The sequence below is a fragment of the Phoenix dactylifera genome, unplaced genomic scaffold (assembly GCF_009389715.1).
Source record: "Phoenix dactylifera cultivar Barhee BC4 unplaced genomic scaffold, palm_55x_up_171113_PBpolish2nd_filt_p 000807F, whole genome shotgun sequence".
NCBI lineage: Eukaryota > Viridiplantae > Streptophyta > Magnoliopsida > Arecales > Arecaceae > Phoenix > Phoenix dactylifera.
In genome coordinates, this window is record NW_024068174.1 from 41,830 (window position 1) to 60,986 (window position 19,157).

At 44.9% G+C, this 19,157-nt stretch overlaps 1 protein-coding gene, 1 long non-coding RNA gene and 1 pseudogene across 2 annotated transcripts; 1 reads left to right on the forward strand and 2 right to left on the reverse strand.

Annotated features, from left to right (window-relative positions):
- Positions 1-3,128: 3,128 nt before the first annotated feature.
- Positions 3,129-5,255, reverse strand: LOC113463587. The gene is made up of 2 exons (XR_003388057.2): positions 4,924-5,255; positions 3,129-4,685 (listed from the first exon to the last, which is right to left on the reverse strand). It is a non-coding gene; the product is annotated as an uncharacterized LOC113463587 (long non-coding RNA).
- Positions 5,256-6,499: 1,244 nt separating this feature from the next.
- LOC120107261 lies at positions 6,500-8,763 on the forward strand (annotated as a pseudogene).
- Positions 8,764-16,692: 7,929 nt separating this feature from the next.
- Positions 16,693-18,167, reverse strand: LOC103699937 (protein EXORDIUM-like 5). Its single transcript, XM_008781925.4, has one exon. It carries the CDS (start codon positions 17,974-17,976, stop codon positions 16,915-16,917), a length of 1,062 nt encoding a protein of 353 aa, XP_008780147.1. The 5' UTR covers positions 17,977-18,167; the 3' UTR covers positions 16,693-16,914.
- Between the last annotated feature and the right edge of the window lie 990 nt (positions 18,168-19,157).

The window sequence follows — 19,157 nt, forward strand, 5'->3', positions numbered from 1 at the left end:
GAATTATGTATGCATCTACAGCAAAGGAAGCCTGGGATCGTCTTTGCCTTGAATACCAAGAAGATGAGAGACAATCTGCACTTAGATTACAAAATTTGCGCAGAGAGTTTGAAATGCTACAGATGAAAGAAACAGAATCTATGTCCGAATTCTTTTCTCGGGCATTTGAGCTCATAAATCAAATTAAGGCCGCAGGAGATAATATTACTGAACAACGTATTGTGGAGAAGATCCTAGTAAGTCTTCCTCCAAATTATGATAATTCAGTAATCTTGATCGAAGAGACTAAAGACCTATCAACTCTCACAGTCCAACAACTCATGTACTCTTTGCATATGCATGAGCAAAGAAAACTTCGAAGAGAAAGCAGATCAGCAGAAAGTGTGTTCTCGTCAAGAATACAAAACAAAGGGAAGAAGCCAGAATCTTCATGGAAAAAGAACTCTGCAAAACAAGATAGAAGTGGTCCGGCATCAGAAGGCAAGCAGTTGACTTGTAAAATTTGTAGAAGAAGCAATCATAAAACTGAGGATTGTTGGTACAAGGGTAAACCCCAGTGTCGGTTTTGCCAAAAATTTGGTCACATAGAACGTGACTGCAGGAAAAAAAGAGGAGAAGGACAACAGGCCAAGATGACAGAAGCAGAAGAAGAAAACTTTCTCTTTGTTGCCGCCATGAAAGCCAAAGTAGAAACTACAGGACAATGGTAATTAGACAATGCCTGTAGCAATCATATGAGTGGTAAAAGAAGTCTGTTTGTGGAGCTAGACGAATCCATCAAGCCAAAAATACAAATCGGAGATGGGACTTTCTTAACGGCAAATGGAAAAGGCACAATCAAAATTCAAACCAAGCAAGGAAGCAGGCATATCAGAGAAGTCTTATATATTCCTAATTTGGCAGCAGACTTGCTTAGTGTGGGCCAACTCATGCAAAATGGATATTCTCTTTCTTTTGCCCAAGATAAGTGCTTGATATATGACAAGCATCAAAGATTGCTAATTTCTGTTCAAATGACAGAAAAGAGATGCTTTCCTTTCCAAGTTACAACAAACAACTCTGGATTAGTAGCAACTGAAAATGAATCCGAGCTATGGCATAGAAGATTTGGCCATCTAAATTACAAATCTTTAAAGCTTTTGAAGGAGAAAAATTTTGTGCAAGGACTTCCTTATATTGATGACCTGAAGGAAGTTTGTGAGAGCTGTGTTATGGGCAAGCATTCAAGAGCATCTTTTCCTGACAAAGCAAAATGGCGTGCAAAAGCCCCTCTTCAATTGGTGCATACTGACATTTGTGGCAAGATGTCAGTCCCTTCCCTTGGAGGTCATTTCTATTTCTTAACCTTCATTGACGATTTTTTTCGAAAATGCTGGGTTTATTTACTTAAGGAGAAGTCAAAAGCTTTCCAAAAGTTTATGATCTTTAAAGCAGCAGTTGAAGCAGAAAGTGGATACAAAATTTAGACTTTAAGATCAGATCGAGGAGGCGAGTTTACATCAACAGAATTTAATGAATTCTATCAAAAAGCTAGAAGGCATAAGGAGGCAACTGACAACTGCTTATTCACCGCAGCAGAACGGTATAGCAGAGAGAAGAAACATAACCATTGTTGAAATGGCTTCCTCCATGCTTAATCAAGCTAAATTACCAAAGCCTTACTGGGGGGAGGCTATCAACACTACAGTTTACATTCTAAATCGATGTCCAACGAAGGTTGTATATGACAAAACACCTTTGGAGGCTTGGAGCAATCAGAAACCAAGTGTGGAGCACTTAAAGGTATTCGGATGTGTTGCTTTTGTGTAGGTTCCAAAAGAGAAGAGAACCAAGTTAGATCCAAAAAGTAAGAAGATGATATTTGTTGGTTATTCAGTTGAGTCTAAGGCCTATCGTTTGATTGATCCTAAAAACAAAAAGATTGTGGTAAGTCGAGATGTGATCTTTGACGAAGATCACTTCTAGAGTAATGACACAGCAAGGCCATCAACAGAGTGTATGCCACAAATTTTTGAAGAGCAGGAGAGCGATGATATTTATACAAGGTCACCTACTGGAACTCCTGCAGGAACCCCTGTTAGAGCAGACTTATCAGCGGGTTCTCCTAGCTCATCTACAAGGGACTCAAGCTCAAAATCTCCTCCTAGAAAGTTCAGATCACTACATGAAATTTATGAGCAATGTCAAATGATGTTGATTGAACCTACCACATTTAAAGAAGCCGTGAAGGAGCAAGTTTGGCAGCAGGCCATGGAAGAAGAGATCAATATGATCAACAAAAATCAAACTTGGATTTTTGGTTGATAAACCAAAAGATCGAGCAGTGATCCGTGTCAAATGGATTTATAAGCTTAAATTAAATCCAGATGGCACTATTTAGAGACATAAAGCCAGATTGGTTGCTCGGGGTTTTACACAAAAGGCTGGAGTTGATTACACTGACACTTTTTCTCCAGTTGTTCTTTTGGAAATAGTGAGACTTGTATTCGCTTCAGCAGTTCAAAGAAATTGGCAAGTTCACCAAATGGATGTGAAATCAACCTTTTTGAATGGAGAGATCAAAGAAGAGGTCTACATACAACAACCCCCCGGATTTGAAGTTCCTGGAGAAGAGAAGAAAGTCTGTAAATTAAGTAAGGTATTGTACGGTCTAAAACAGGCTCCACGAGCCTGGTATTCTGAGTTGGACAGTTACTTCCTCAAACACAAGTTCAGAAGAAGTGAGAATGAACCAACTTTATATTTGAAAGAGGAAGGTAATTCTATCATATTGGTTGCTGTTTATGTTGATGACCTTATTATTACAGGCAACAATGAACAGAAAATTGGAAGATTCAAGGAAGAGATGAACACAAAATATGAGATGACTGATCTTGGACATCTCAAATATTTTCTTGGCATGGAGATAGATCAGACAGCCGTAGGAATTTTTCTGTCACAAACCAGTTATGCAAGAAAACTTCTCAATAAGTTTCACATGCATGATTGTAAACTAGTGGACATTCCTTTACCAGTTGGAAAGAAACTGAATAAATCAGATGGATCTCTACTTGTAGATGCCACACAGTATAGAAGACTTATTGGGAGCCTTCTCTACTTGACTGCAACAAGGCCAGACTTGATGTTCGTTACTAGCTTACTTTCTCGATATATGCAGAATCCAAGGAATATACATTTTGGAGCAGCTAAACAAGTTCTACGTTACTTAAAAGGGACCCTCGAGTTTGGAATTTTCTACAACAACAAGGAGCAGTCTTCTCTCTCTGGTTTTACAGATAGTGATTGGGGGGGGGAAGCATTGATGATTCAAAAAGCACATCAGGATACTTGTTCATGCTAAGTTCGGGAGCCTGTTCATGGCTTTCAAAGAAGCAAAGTGTTGTTGCTCAATCCTCTGCAGAAGCTGAATATATAGCAGCAGCAAAAGCTGCATCACAAGCTATATGGATGAGGAGAATGCTTTCTGACATTGGGTTACCACAAATTGAAGCTACTATTCCTCATTGTGATAATCGATCAGCAATAGCCATTACTGAGAATCCAGTTCATCATGAGTGCACCAAGCATATCAAACTCAAATATCATTTTATTTGTGACGCTGTACAGAAAGGCGAAGTGAAGCTAAAGTACTGCAAGTCAGCAGAACAACTTGCAGATATCTTTACAAAAGCACTACCTCGGGACAGATTTTTTCAGATAAGAGAGAAGGTCGGAATTATATCCGGCAATCTCATTATGGGGGGAGTGTTAAAAGTTAATGAGATTGAAAATTAAAGCATCGTGATTGTTCAGAAAGTAGTGTACCAGTTCATGAAGCATTGCAACTCTACATGAAGGGATGCACCTATGATTGAAGCATTGCAACTCTACATGAAGGGATGCACCTATTCATGTCTACATATTTCTATAAATACTCACATTTGTAATCGTTTTAGCAGTGAAATTAATTATCCATTTCTCAAGTCTCTGTTTTCATAGGAGTGGAACTCTTAAGAAAGTTCATATTCATTCCAACAAAGTGCCGAGATTTCAGCTATGGGGAAGGAAAGCTTTGATGATATTGGCATGTCAGATAGTTCACTGTTAACCATGTCTGCCTGCTCAGCATCAACAATGGAATCTACTCTCTTGACAGGCCGTTGATAGTGGTAAATGTTTGTAAAAGTAATGCTTAAAGTTTATCTAGCTTCATGCTATGAATGGTACAAATGCTTTTTATTGCAGTGTAGTTGTTTGCCGCAATTCAAGATTAAAATAGCAGCAACTAAATGTGATGCTGTTTGCTGAAAAAAAGAAATCCAGTAGATAAACAAAAAATGGAACGTTTATGTTAGAAAAGAATTTTCTCTAGTGTGGTGTAAAGAAGCATGCCTTGCAGAGGTCAACTTGAGGTTCTCTGCAACTGTAGCTAGATATATGAGATGATTCAAATATAGATACTTATTTACATTCCACTAACTTGCTCCAATGCATTCCCTTAATCTTTATTTAAAAGAGCATGAAGTGGACACTTGGGACAGAAATGAGCAAATTGGAAAACGAGCATCTCGAACTCCTAGTTTAACAGGATTAGTCTCACTGTCTCAACCCTTTATTTCTGGTGAAAGATATGAGCTTCTCCTTCTCTCTTTTTGTTGCTTTTTGTTTCCGGTGTTGTTGAGGGAAGAGGAGGGCTCGAAGTCCGCCTAATTTATTTCTCACGGAAAGAAATACAATTAGAGGGATATCAGAAGAGAAGAAACAAAGAAACTGCTAGGATAGACTCAAAAGATTAATAACTTGTTTAGAATTTTGGGTCTGTTTCGTGTTAACCAGAATTTTCCAATAATTAAAGAGTTTATGTTGATCGTTGTGGCCATGAAATCCAAATAAACGGAGTATCTCGGCACTGCCCTGCAACAATTTCGTGAGTCAGAAACTAACCTAGTCGTTGCAGAACTAATCCATCCGTTGGAGAAGAGATGGAAAGGAGTTGTCGCACCTTCCTTCCCTCTGGTTTCGAATGGAACACTTCTATCTGAATTAGTTGTACAGTTTCCATAAAACTTTTCCACTCCAAGTCTTCATGAAAAGATGAGGGTCTTCTGAAAAAAAAAATCAAAGTTATATTACAGAGTCCAAAGATCAGCAACAAAAGAAAAAATTTCTGAGGGTGGCCTGCTAGATGAGAGAAAAAGGAAGCAAGGTGGTAGATGTCCTCAGTTTGCCTCAATCAGATAGACTTTACATTGAATGGTCATATTCTTCAAATCATTTTCTAGGAGTCTACTTCTAATTATTAATTATACACACTTACCTATAAAACAGGTAACAGACTCCATCACTGAGGGTCTTGGACGGTCCAACTCTTACCACAAGATCTCCAATAAGCTCAATTGCCTTAAACAAAGTGGTATGCTAAATATAACTTATGGCAACATCCATGTAAACAAAATATAAGAAATTGAATGAAGGTCTTAGCGCCCTCATTTCCCTAATATATGGAGTAAATGAATGTACAATTGCCCATTCTGTCAAAGTATTTTCAAGTGATTACTACGGTGGGTTAAAAGAGATTGATATGTCAAAACTTGCATTTTCAATTATTACCGGACATATGATATCTTAGGTAACAATCCTTATGATACAGAGAATTCCATGGACACAAAAATGAACAGGAATCTTTGAAAGATATTCCGATTAAAGACCTGATATAAGTTGAAAACTTCTTATAGGCTGGAGGTGCTAACTAGCAGAACTTGTGAAGGCTTTTGTCACATTGATACAAGAGACCTAGGTTTGATCCCAACATCACTCCGACATTGACCCAGGCTTCTGTCCATCCTAGTTCAAAAAAGAAAAGTAAAAGTAAAGTTCTTATAGGGTGGAGAAGTTAGCAAGCGGTACAACATCAGACATGGATTTAAAATGGCCTTTCTTCAAGGAAAATGAATATCATGTCATGTTTTTAATTTTAGTATCTTCTCTTACATTTCTTAAATTTTAAATTATTGGCTAACCACTACCCTGCACTTGAAGGCGTCCTAGCTCTCAGAAGCAACAACATCGAAAGGCTCTGGAATAGTTCTAGCATTTTCATCCACAAGGACTTGCGCAGCCTATTGGCAAGCAAGTCTTGTCCACTGATGCAGCAATCTGGACTCTCTCAATGTTGAATTGGATGAATAGTTATAGCATTTTCATCCACAAGGACTTGCGTAGCCCATAGGCAAGCAAGTCTTGTCCATTGATGCAGCAATCTGGATCAATCTGAACTATCTCTCAACATTGAATTAGATGAATAGTTCTAGCATTTTCATCTACAAGGACTTGCGTAGCCCATAGGCAAGCAAGTCTTGTCCATTGAGGCAGCAATCTGGATCAATCTGGACTATCTCTCAACGTTGAATTGGATGAATAGTTTTAGCATTTTCATCCACAAGGACTTGCGTAGCCCATGAGCAAGCAAGTCTTGTCCACTGATGCAGCAATCTGGACTATCTCTCAACATTGAATTGGATATGGGTGGATGGACTACACAAGGCCTTACTACATTTCAATGACATGTAGGTCAATAGCTACACACATAATGTGTGGCAAATAACCACTCAATTGCTCAAAAAGAAAATCCCCATTCTTCTCCAAATGGAGCGAAAACTATCCTTACTTTTGGTCATATGTCTGCTTAAAGGAATCGCAGCAACCAAATATGATGAATTCACATACAATGGATTCCAAAGGAGTGAGTTGTACCTTGATGGCATAGCAGAGATCACACCAAATGGCCTTCTGAGATTAACCAACACTACAAACGACCAGCAAGGACATGCATTCCACAAAGTGCCACTGCATTTGAAGAACACCACAGATGGTAATGTTTACTCTTTCTCTACTTGCTTTGTTTTTGCAATACTCGCCGAATATCCAGATGTGGGTGGTGGTTGGTTTGCACTTGTGCTCTCTCCAACCAGGGGGCTCCCTGGAGCTATGCCCAAGCAATACTTTGGTCTCTTCAACTCTACCAATGAAGGCAATTCATCAAATCATGTCCTTGCTATTGAGCTAGACACCATCTCCAATCTGGAGTTTGGAGATATTGATAGCAACCATGTCGGAATTGATGTCAATGGATTGAGGTCGACAGACGCCGCGCCGGCATCATATTTCGTTGAGAAAATTGGCAAGTTTAAGAACCTCAGCCTCACAAGCGAGGAACTAATGCAGGTATGGGTAGATTATAGCAATCCAGAGAAGAAGCTAAATGTCACAATATCCCCCATCAGTGTGCCCAAACCAAGCCGTCCGTTGTTGTCTTCTTCCATTAATCTCTCCTCGGTAATATTAGATACCATGTATATTGGCTTCTCTTCTTCTTCGGGCGCCATTCTAACATTCGCTTATGTTCTGGGTTGGAGCTTTAAGATGAATGGGCAAGCGGCTGCCCTCGACCTGTCCAGCCTTCCTTCACTTCCTTTGAAAAAGCATCGAAGAAAGCTAACGTCTCTGATAATTTGGCTCTCCTTAGGAGTAGTGGTGCTCATAGCTATAACCGCCTGCGGTATTGCTTACATAATAAGAAAAAAGGCAAGGTATGCTGAAGTTCTTGAAGAGTGGGAGCTAGAAAATAGAACTCATAGATTCTCATATAAAGAACTATTCAAGGCTACCAAAGGCTTTCCCGAGAAAAATCTTCTGGGAGTTGGCGGTTTTGGAAGAGTTTACAAAGGCAAGCTGCCCACCTCTAAAACTGAAATTGCAGTGAAGAGGATTTCTCATGATTCTAAGCAAGGAATGAGGGAGTTTGTTGGGGAGATTGCGAGTAACAGTCAGCTCCGTCACCGCAATGTGGTCCAACTTCTTGGTTATAGCCGTAGGAAAGGGGAAGTCCTTTTGGTCTATGAGTTCATGCCCAACGGAAGTCTAGACAAGTTCCTCTATGATGCAAACATGCCAACGACGCTTAGCTGGAGTCAGAGACTAAAAATTATCAGAGGTGTGACCTCAGGTTTGCTCTACCTGCATGAAGATTGGGAGCAGATTGTTCTACACAGAGATATAAAAGCAAGCAATGTCTTGCTGGACAGTGAAATGAATGGAAAGTTGGGAGACTTTGGACTATCAAGATTGTATGACCATGGTAGCGATCCCCAAATCACTAATGTGGTGGGAACTTTCGGTTATATAGCTCCAGAGCTCACAAAAACAGGCAGGGCAACTACGAGCACTGATGTCTTCGCCTTCGGGTTTTCATACTTGAGGTTGTCTGTGGAAGGAGGCCATTAATGCAACAAGAATCACTGGACCTTCATTTGGTGGACTGGGTGTGGAGGAGTTGGAGGAATGGAGTAATTTTAGAGGTTACAGATGCAAGACTGGGAGGTGATTACCATCTGGGGGAAGTGGAAATGATCTTAAAGATTGGATTGCTTTGTTCACATCCTGTGCCTGGAGCAAGACCAACCATGCGCCAAGTGATGCAGTTCTTGGATGGTAATCTTTCGCTGCCGCAAGTGCCCAGGGGTGGGAGGGGCATCACTATTTCATCACCAGAGCATGCTGAAGAATTAGAAGAATCATAATATCATAAGTTTCACTTGTAAACTGTTCCATCCACCGACAAAGAGTTAATCCTCTTTGAAGGTTTTTGATTTTCTTGAATTTAGGTAACTAGTGGAATTTGAATGTATGTGCTATATTTTGTCATTTCCTCTCTTCTCACTTCACTGAGAGACCTAAAATAACATCCAATTAAGTGGTCATATTCATCCTTTATTCTCATTTAAAGATGAACACGAACTGCGATGAGCACCAAGCAATTCTGAGCAAGTCATTCAGCTTCTTTGCCTTAGGTTAAATACTGTGACATTATGTTCTTGCTCCAGTCCATACTTTGTTGAAAAATAACAGTTGATGTTACTAAAGAAAAATGTTTCCATGGTACTGCTGTATTCCATCATGTAAGAATGAGCTCTCTGATTCCCAATTAAACCAGCATCTATCATTCTCAGCAAACAAAAGGCTATAAAATCCAGGTCATGATACTCAATACTAAACTCAAACCTATACATAAATAACTGAATGTTTGCAGGTTGTTTCATCCTGTTACCCAAGAATTTGGTTTTGGCTCTTCTCATGAAGCTAGTCAGCTTCTCTGATAATATTTTCATTCTCAGTGGATTCAGTGGAGCAAACATGGGTCTAAATGGGTCTAAATGGAGGTCACCTCCAGTGGCATATTAATGTCACCAATGACACCAGGGAAGCAGAGGACTACACCCATGCATATTAATGTCCCTCCCCGTGAAGCACACAACCGAGTTCTCTCTCTCTTTTCTCTTCTCTCTTCACTGGATTTTTCCTCTCCTGTCACTGCCTCTTCCCTCACCCTTACTGTTGCCCAAACCTCACAGGAACGAAGTATTGCCGCCCCCATTCAATTGATTTTTGCAGTCCCTAATTGTCCCATCAAGAACTGTTGCCATCGGCTAGTGTCTCACAGATGAGCATCAGATTTCCACTGTTCCAATCCTCCCCTATTTCACGAATCACCAGCCTCATCCTCTATTTTGAAGCTAAGAATTGCCACTCCCCTCCAACTGAACCCCTTCCAATCCTCCCTAGTTCACGAATCACCAGCAAATGTTAAGTGCTGTTTTATCTGCCCTGCCAATCTATTATTATATTTAGACTACTTTCCTTGGTGCTAACTGAAATGAAGTGAACTGCTTCTGAACTGGTTTGCTTGGCTATTCGGAATATAGTATGTAAAGGTAAAGAAGAGGTAAGATTGGGCATCCTAAACATGGAAAATACAAACTCTGCATTGCTATAATTTCAAGGATGGAGATTGTTGGGGGAAAAAATGGACCACCCCACAAATATAATTAAAGCACCCGAATCCGACAGCAAGCCTGACCTCAGAAGGCTGAAGGCCGAGCTCAGAAGGCCGAGCTCAGAAGGCATAAGCTCCGAAGGCCGAGCTCAGAAAACCGAGCTCAGAAAGCATGAGCTCAGAAAGCTGAAGGCTGAGCTCAGAAAGCCGATCTCAGAAGGCCGACCTCAAAAGACCGAGCTCAAAAGGCAAGATCTCAGAAGACCGAGCTCAGAAGGCCGAGCTCAGAAGGCATAAGCTCAGAAGGCATGAGCTCAGAAGGCTGACCTCAGAAGTCCGAGCTCAGAAGGCCGACCTCAGAAGGCATGAGTTCAGAAGGACGACCTTCGAAGGCCGAGCTCAGAAGACTGAGCCCAGAAGGCCGAGCTCAGAAGGCATGAGCTCAGAAGGCCGACCTCAGAAGGCCAACCTTATCGTCCACATGCTGCAGCCATGCCCTGCAGCAGCCTCACCGCACCATGCTTTGCTTGCCGGCCACGCCACGACATATCAACCAGGGACCATACCCTGCTACGACTGTCAACGCCTCATCGTTTCTAAGAATAGACTGCACTGCGCGCCACAAGCAAGCTCTGGCTGTGCGCCATCTCCGCCCATGATGGGAATGGGTCATATCTCCGCCACCTGGACACCTTTACAAGGACTATAAATAGCCCTATCAGGTAACGCCTAAAGGAGACTTTTCGCTAGGCCTACTAAACTCTACTCTAACTTGAGCGTCCCTCCTCACCGGAACCCCACCGGTGAGGCTTTGTGCAGGTCCTCCGCCGCACGGGAGGTGGTGCTCGTCCTCTTCTTCCACTCACTTGCAACTCCCTCGACCCCTCCAGCATCGTCACCCTCGAGCTAGATTTGAACCACAACATATTTGGCGCTAGAGGAAGGGACTGAGTCGTGATCATGAAGTTGAGGGGTCAAGGAGCTTCAAATGCGTCGAGGAGCCAGGCACCAGCTCTCGGCAACTCGCTCCAAAGTCCACCCCTTGTAGAACCGACGGACCAAATTTTTCAAGTCCTACCAGAACAGTTCGATAAAAAGGATTTCGGTTATAGTTTTCCTTGCGACGGCCCAGGACGCGGCGGTACTTGTGATATTTCTGCTTGGGACGCATTTTATTTGGCAGTTTTCTGGATGTTAATACCATTGGATGGGTTACTTTTTATTGGCATTGGAAACACATCACATTATGGCAGGGTAACGTTTCACAATTTAATGAATCCTCCACTTATTTGATGGGATGGTTAAGAGATTATCTATGGTTTGCGGCCGTTCAAGGCCTACAGCAAGTAGAAGACCAGCCTCTACTCCCTCCTCACGAGCATGAGTCCTCAGGACGCCGCTCGCGACGTCATTTTTCTATAGAGCGTCGCCACCACCGAAGCTCCCACCGAGCTCGACCCCAAGCCGGGAGGGCTTGTTGCACATCCATTATCTTGAGAGCTCGCGTCGAAGCCTGACGCCTCGAGCACGGGAGCACCCATCTGAGGCGGGGTCTGCCCCATGCCGAGCTACAACAGGAGTCCCACCCGAGCTCGGCAGAAAAGTCGAGGACTTAGAGCGGCAGATACAGATGCTTCGAGACCGAGGCCCGAAGCGAGACGCCGACCTTGACTTTACAACAGAGTCTCCATTCCCTCAATGAATCATGAATGAGTCAATCCCCCAGAGGTTCAAGATGCCACAGATTGAGCCATATGATGGCTCATCCGGTCCTCTGGATCATTTGGAGAGCTATAAGGCCCTTATGACACTCCAAGGAGCCACAGATGCTCTACTCTGCAAAACCTTCCCAGCGACTCTCCGCAAGGCAACTCGTCTTTGGTTCTTCGGACTAAAGCCCAGCTCGATTCTCTCCTTTGAACAGCTGGGCAGGCAACTCGCCATCCATTTTGCCGCTAGCCGGCGTCAGCGCCGGACCTCAGACTCCCTCTTCACCATCAAGCAGAAGAAGGAAGAATCCTTAAAAGACTACATCAATCGCTTTACCTCGGCCATATGGGAGGTTCGCGATCTCGACCAGTCAATCGCCATGTCAGCATTGAAGACTGAAGCTCGGTCCTACAAATTTTTCTTCTCCATTGAGAAGAGCTTCCCCGCCAACTTTCTTGAAATGTTGGCCCGAGCTCGCAAGTATGCCAAGGTTGAGGAAGCCTTGGCCTCTCGGCAAGAAGCAACCAAACGACCTGCCAAGATGTAGAAGAAGCGCCAGGAGGAGCACTCCCAACCAAGCAGCAGATTCCCCTGGCATGAGAAAGAGCCTCCTTGGCCCAAGAGCCTAGCTCGCCCGAGGTCTTCCCTCCAAAAGTTTCAGACATATACTCCCCTCACATCCACCCGAGCAAAGATCCTCATGGAGATTGAGGATCTGGGCTACCTCCGACCTCCATTGAGGATGCGACCGACAGAGTCACAGAAGCACTCGAAAAAGTACTGCCATTTCCACCGAGATCGCGGCCATGATACGGAGGATTGCTACGAGCTCCGTGATGAGATCGAGGCACTTATCCGCCGAGGTCGGTTGAGTTGTTTTGTCCGTGATCAGGCCTACAGGAGAGAGCCCGAGGAACAAAACCTAGTGCCGCGTAAGGAGCGGAACGACAACTGATCTCTCGCGGGCATCATCAATACCATCAGAGGACAGGCGAATAGAGGCACCTAAAGCATCGAGCTCGGAAGAAGGAGCTTCCTCAAAACATCTGTGTACTGCGAAAGTCATCTCCTTTTCCGATGTAGACCACAGGGGTGTTGAACCCTCTTTATGACGACAATATAGCTATTTCCTTCATCATTGTAAGGCTTTAAAAAGGATTTTAGTACATAATGAAAGCTCGGCTGATGCCTTATTTTGTAATGTCTTCCAAAGGATGAGCGCTCCTTTGGCCAGATTCACAGGAGATTCCATCCCAAGAAAGTACTATGAAGTTAAACCTTCTCATAGCCCAGGTCAGCTCAGCCTACAACGCAACTCTTGGCCAACCAAGGCAACAACGAGATCGGGTCCAGCCTGGCAAAAGAAAATGCTCTTGGGTAGCCATGGATCCTGCATGATCATGGCTCCTCGACCTCGAGGGGCAGCAGTACGGCCCAGAGCTCAACGCGTGCCGCCTAACGGCCTCCAACGACTCCCAGCCGGTGCTGAGCCAAGTCCTAAGGGACCTCGAAGCTCGGGAGCTGTCAATATATCTCCAAAAGGTACCTCTATCTCCAACATCGCCCCCCCTCGTCTATGTTCTCGGGTTGATGCTTACCTTCGAGCTGGATTCTTCTATTCTCGAGCTCATCCAAGTGATCGAGCTCTTCCGTTCTCGAGCTCATCGAGGTGCTCGAGCTCTTCCGTACTCGAGCTCATCCAGGTGCTCGAGCTCTTCCATACTCGAGCTCATCCAGGTGCTCGAGCTCTTCCGTTCTCGAGCTTATCCAGGTGCTCGAGCTCTTCCGTACTCAAGCTCAACCAAGTGCTCGAGCTCTTCCGTACTCGAGCTCATCTAAGTTCTCGATGCCATCTTGACGCCAATTCGACGCCATTTCGACGACATTCGACGTCATTTCGACGACATTTCGATGCCACTTCGATGACATTCGACCCCATTTCGATGACATTCAACACCACTTCGACGACATTCGACGCCACTTCGATGATATTTTGACGACATTCGATGCCACTTCGACGATATTTCGACGACATTCGACGCCACTTCGACGACATCTCGACGCCATTTCGACGACATTCGATGCCATTTCGACGACATTCAATGCCATTCGATGCTTTCTACGACGACACGCCCCGATCTGAGTGGGGGAACCCTGCTGAGTCGACTACAAGCCAAAGAAGGCCGCTGAAGGTGACCTCGGAACAGAGTCGCTTCCTTCGGCTTGGACAGCTCGGCTTAAGGACGTTAGCTCCGACTGCACGAGAGGTACATCCTACTTGGCACGTATATCTCCATAGATATTTGGCTATATTACATAACGATCGACGACTGGACTACTTCCTTCGCCCGTGCTAAAAAGCAGCTCGAACTCGGAAGTCGGGAGGTAGTGTTGGGGAAAAAATGGGCCACCCCACAAATACAATTAAAGCACCCGAATCCGACAGCAAACCTGACCTCAAAAGGCTGAAGGCCGAGCTCAGAAAATCGACCTCAGAAGACCGAGCTCAGAAGGCCGACCTCAGAAGACCGAGCTCAGAAGGCTGACCTCACAAGGCCGACCCTAGAAGGCCGAGCTCAGAAGACCGAGCCCAGAAGGCATGAGCTTAGAAGGTCGAGCTCAGAAGACCGAGCTTAGAAAGCATGAGCTCAGAAGGCCGAGCTCAGAAAACCGAGCTCAGAAGACCAAGCTTAGAAGGCATGAGCTCAGAAAGCTAAAGACCGAGCTCAGAAGACCGAGCTCAGAAGGCATGAGCTTAGAAGGCTGAAGGCCGAGCTCAGAAGGCATGAGCTCAGAAAGCTGAGGGCCGAGCTCAGAAGGCCGATCTCAGAAGGCTGAGCTCAAAAGGCATGAGCTCAAAAGGCTGAGCTCAAAAGGCCGAGCTCAGAAGGCCGACCTCCGAAGACCGAGCTCAGAAGGCATGAGCTCAGAAGGCCGACCTCAGAAGGCCGAGCTCAGAAGGCCGACCTCAGAAGTCATGAGTTCAGAAGGCCGACCTTAAAAGGCCGAGCCGACCTCAGAAGGCCGACCTTAGAAGTCATGAGTTCAGAAGGCCGACCTTAAAAGGCCGAGCCGACCTCAGAAGGCCGACCTTATCATCCACATGCTGCGGCCATGCCCTGCAGCAGCCTCACCGCACCATGCTTTACTTACCGGCCTCGCCACGACATATCAACCAGTGACCATACCCTGCTACGACTGTCAACGCCTCACCGTTCCTAAGAATGGACTGCACTGCGCGCCACAAGCAAGCTTTGGCTGCGCGTCATCTCCTCCCATGATGGGAACGGGCTATACCTCCGCCACCTGGACACCTTTACAAGGACTATAAATAGCCCCATCAGGTAACGCCTAAAGGAGACTTTTAGCTAGGCCTATTAAATTCCACTCTAACTTGAGCGTCGGAGGGCCCTCACCGGAACCCCACCGGTGAGGCTTTGTGCAGGTCCGCCGCCGCACGAGAGGTGGCGCTCGTCCTCTTCTTCCACTCACCGGCAGCTCCCTCGACGGCTCGACCCCTCCGGCGTGGTCACCCTCAGGCCAGATTTGAACCACAACAGAGATATTGAAGCAATGAGGTTTGTGTATGGAAAAAGTTTGTCAAATGGAAATATTACAGGAAGCAAAAGCTTTCGGCTTTTGCAAAGAAGCAGCGGAAGTCTGGCACATGGATGAAGGTTGTCACACTAACACATGAACTATGGAAGAGGATTCATTTTGTAGTTGGACAAGGCAAGTATATAAGATGCTGGGAAGATCCTTGTTCTAATAATCTCACAATTCAGTGGACTTTTCCAAGTTCATACCAGTGTGCAAGGAACCATTCAGTATCAGTGTCATCTCAATTCAATAGGACTGGGAGACGGGAGTTAAAAGTTCAACAACATATCACTTTGGAAGGAGACAATCCATCCTTCTGTCCCAAGATTTCAATGTACCATTTAACCTTGACATGGAAGTGTTATACTAAAAGATATTTTCAGAAGTGAGCTATTCTGATGTTATGGCTTAGTGAAAACCAAAGCACAAGGAGTCATAGAACTTTGGGCATCTATTGATTTTATGAAGGTTATCTTGGATCCTGGGGAGGTTTATATTCTCTTAATTTCCTCTCTTTTTTCTGTTCATAGATACTACATTGCACTGAAAGATGGGACATAAGGTAACTAGGAATTGAGCTGATCATTCATTGGAATTATAAATTTTACTCGATTTTGAATGGTAACAAGACTCAAGGTGGAAATTAGCAAACTTCATTGATTGGAATCCAGAAAAAGAACTCGCGGCCAAGATTAGAAAAAATGAAAGGTGAGCATTCTGTTGTCTGATGTTAAGAGGCGTCTGTTCCAATATTTTGGATCTTCATGGACTTTGATCAGGCTAGAAGCAATAATTGAATACTACTAAAAGGATGAAATGATTCTGGTCTGGTAGCTTAGGCTCCATCTTTACAGGCAAACATTGGCTTTGAATTGATTGCCAAAGCTAGCATTGAAGGCGAATTTGTCTTACATGTTAGGTTAAGCTAGCATTGATAGCAACAGAAGAGGGAATTACAGAGGAGTTGCAGCTCATTTTCATGGGAAAAACTAGTAGAGCAATTTAGCAGATTGAACACATTCCACTCTTTTACTTAACCAAGTCCATTCAAATTACCACAAAAAAAAATCCATTCAATTGATCTGCTACAGCCATATGAGTATAGGAAGATGAGCAGATCGGACACAGCTTAACACTGTTTTATGCAACCAATTCCATTCAATTTACCACAAAAGAAAAAAGAAATCATTCAATTGATATGCTACAGCCTCAAAATTCAGATGAGTATAAGAAAATGAGCAGATTGGACACAACTTATCACTGTTTTACTTATGCAATTCCATTCCATTTACCACAAAAAAAAAAAATCCATTCAATTGATCTGCTACAGCCTCAAAGTTCAGATGAGTATGAGACACCATAACATTTTTTAACAAAACAGCAGCCTTGGTCAATTGTCGTCAACAAAAAAAAAACAGTAACCGTCCTCCAGACAGAGAAAACATTAAGTTGATGTCCATCCATCAGTACCACATCAAAGAATTAGAAACAAACAACTACACCCCCCCCCCCCCCCAACCCCCACAAAAAAAAAAAAAAAAGAACTCCTACCAACATGAAAGTCATAAATCTGTTAATCAAATTCTAGTTCAACTCTCTCTTTTCTAGTAATTATACAAAAGTAATTAAACATATTTAATAGTAAGAGGGATCTACATAATTCAAAAAAAGGAGTTCAACGACTCCACCGAAAAGAAAAGAAAAGAAATAAAATATGTAATTAATAAGACAAAATCTATTTCAAATCTATATAGAGTATATATAGATCCAGAGATAGTGTGATCTAATCTAATCTAAACCATGGCATTGGGCCCCACACAAGCTTTGACCACGGGACTCCACACCCACTGCACGAGAAACCTTCTCCCTCCCCTCCCGTTGATGTTGTAGCTCCTCCCCTGCCCATCCTTGCTCATCTGCCCCGTGTAGCCCCCGCCGCCGCCGGTCCCGTAGACCCCCTCGCAGAGGTCGGCGATCTCCGTCGGCGCCGTTGGGTCCTCGCCGGCGTACCAGGCGTTCACCAGGGGGTTGGTCGACAGCTCCGCCAGCTCGTGCGCCACCACGCTCACCATCCCGTCCGTCCCCACGTCGCCGTTCGGCGGCCGCATGGCCGCCGCCCCGCCGCCGGCCATGTAGCTGGGCACGGCGAAGGGGTAGGCGCACATGCCCGGGCACTGGGCGCCGCTGTGGCCGACCCACGCGTAGGGCAACGTGTGGCCCACCAGCGAGGCGAATGTGAAGTAGTGGAAGCCACAGACGGCGCGGCAGAAGTCCTGCATAGCGATCTCCGGCGCAGTAAAGACGAGGTAGACGCCGCGGCGGTGGTCGACGGGGAGGGAGGAGGCCTTGAGGGCGTCGGCGATGAGCTGCTGGACGGAGAGGCGGGTGAGGGAGCGGCCGCGTGAAGCGGCGAGGTCAGAGACCTCGGCGGCGATGGAGAGGGAGCGGGATACGTTGGAGCCGGTCTGGTCGGTGTAGAGGGAGACAGTGGACCACCACTGGGCGGCGGAGGGGGCGGCGGCGGAGGTGTCGGAGAGGGAGAGGAGGAAGTCCCGGATGGGGGCCTGGAGGGCCGGGGTCCACCGGCCGTACCAGATGACGTAGAGCCTCATGGGCGTCGAGAGGACGGGGCCCATGTGGTAGCGGAGGTCGACCAGGTCGGAGGAACCCTCGTACCGCTTGGAATCCGGCAGAGTGGCCGCCGAGCCGCCGCCAGCAGAGGCGGAGGAGCGCTGGTGCAGGTTAAGCGGTTGCTTCTGCTGGGGTGTATGGTAAGGGTAAGTGCTTGCAGAGTAGAGGAGTGTTGGGAGGAGAAGAAAGGATAGAAACAAGGGGAGCATAGGAAGGAGAGACATTTTATGCTGCTGGAGTAGGATTGGATGGGACAGTGCCTTAGGTTAAGAAGGGAGGGGAAAGGAGGGGGCTGTTTATATAGTAGTAGAGAGAGAGATAAGGGGGTCGGTGGAGTGGTGAGTAGTAGCCAGCAGGAGTAGTGGAGAGAGTGATGAGAGAAGCATGGGCTGGCAGGAGGGACTAGGGGGCGGGGGAGCTGGAGACAGCTGCCCCTGTGGGGCTTTGGCTTTGGAGAGAAAAAAAAGGGAAGCTACAGGCATCGATATTCGTGCACATGTTGAATTTTTATGGGTCGTTTGAAAACGGTTCATGCGCCTCGTCATGGGAAGATTAAAGAAGTATTATACCAACGCCAGATTTTTCCCTTCTTTTCTTTTTTCTTGAAGCGGATGTATCGAGATATGAATACACCTAAAAAAATTAAAAAATAATAAATTCTGAAGTGCACCGAATAAATTCCTCCTCCCAACCAAAGGGTCTTTCCATAATGATTAGCCACGAAAGAGGATATCCAATCAACTGTCCCGTTGGCCTTACAGTACACATGTTTTGCGTGAACAGCCATCTCTCCATTCACTATTGTCCAAATATTCCAAAACAGCGGATGGTTGTCGCCCACCCCACCCACACTCTACTGAATTCAATCAGATTTTGAATAGCAGCGTTATGGTTACTGTTCCAACAGTTTTGTTTATCGACGAGCCGGGCTAGATTCAGGCCGAAACTCGAGCTTTCTGGATTCTCAAGAGAAGGAACATAGCCACATTGGCGAAAGCCGAAAGCCATAGTGGCCGGGGGTTGAGAAGGATTGAGTTCCATCTCGGGCAGCATGGAAGCTCTTCTCGCCCATTGCTAGAGGGATTTCCTCCTTCAAACCCTAAAACCTAGCTTGAATTCTGGTGCCGTGCTCTAAGAGCCTTACAGTTATAGTTAATTTATATATAATGTAAATAACTGAAGCTGTCAGAAAAACAAAAAAAATAAGGTTTGGATCAGGTGCGAGTTGGGCCTACATAAACTTGAGCCGAATTTGTTTAATGGATGAGCTCACTTTTAAGGCTCGACCCTATCCAACGGACAAGCCGCCCCAGATTTGAGTAGATATATTTGGCATCTACTCATTATATTATATATCATAAATTAGAAAAATAATAGTCAATATAATCCATTATTTTGCATTTTA

Excerpts from the sequence above, each read along its gene's own strand:
- LOC103699937 (XM_008781925.4), bottom strand. The coding sequence starts at position 17,976 with ATGTCTCTCCTTCCTATGCTCCCCTTGTTTCTATCCTTTCTTCTCCTC.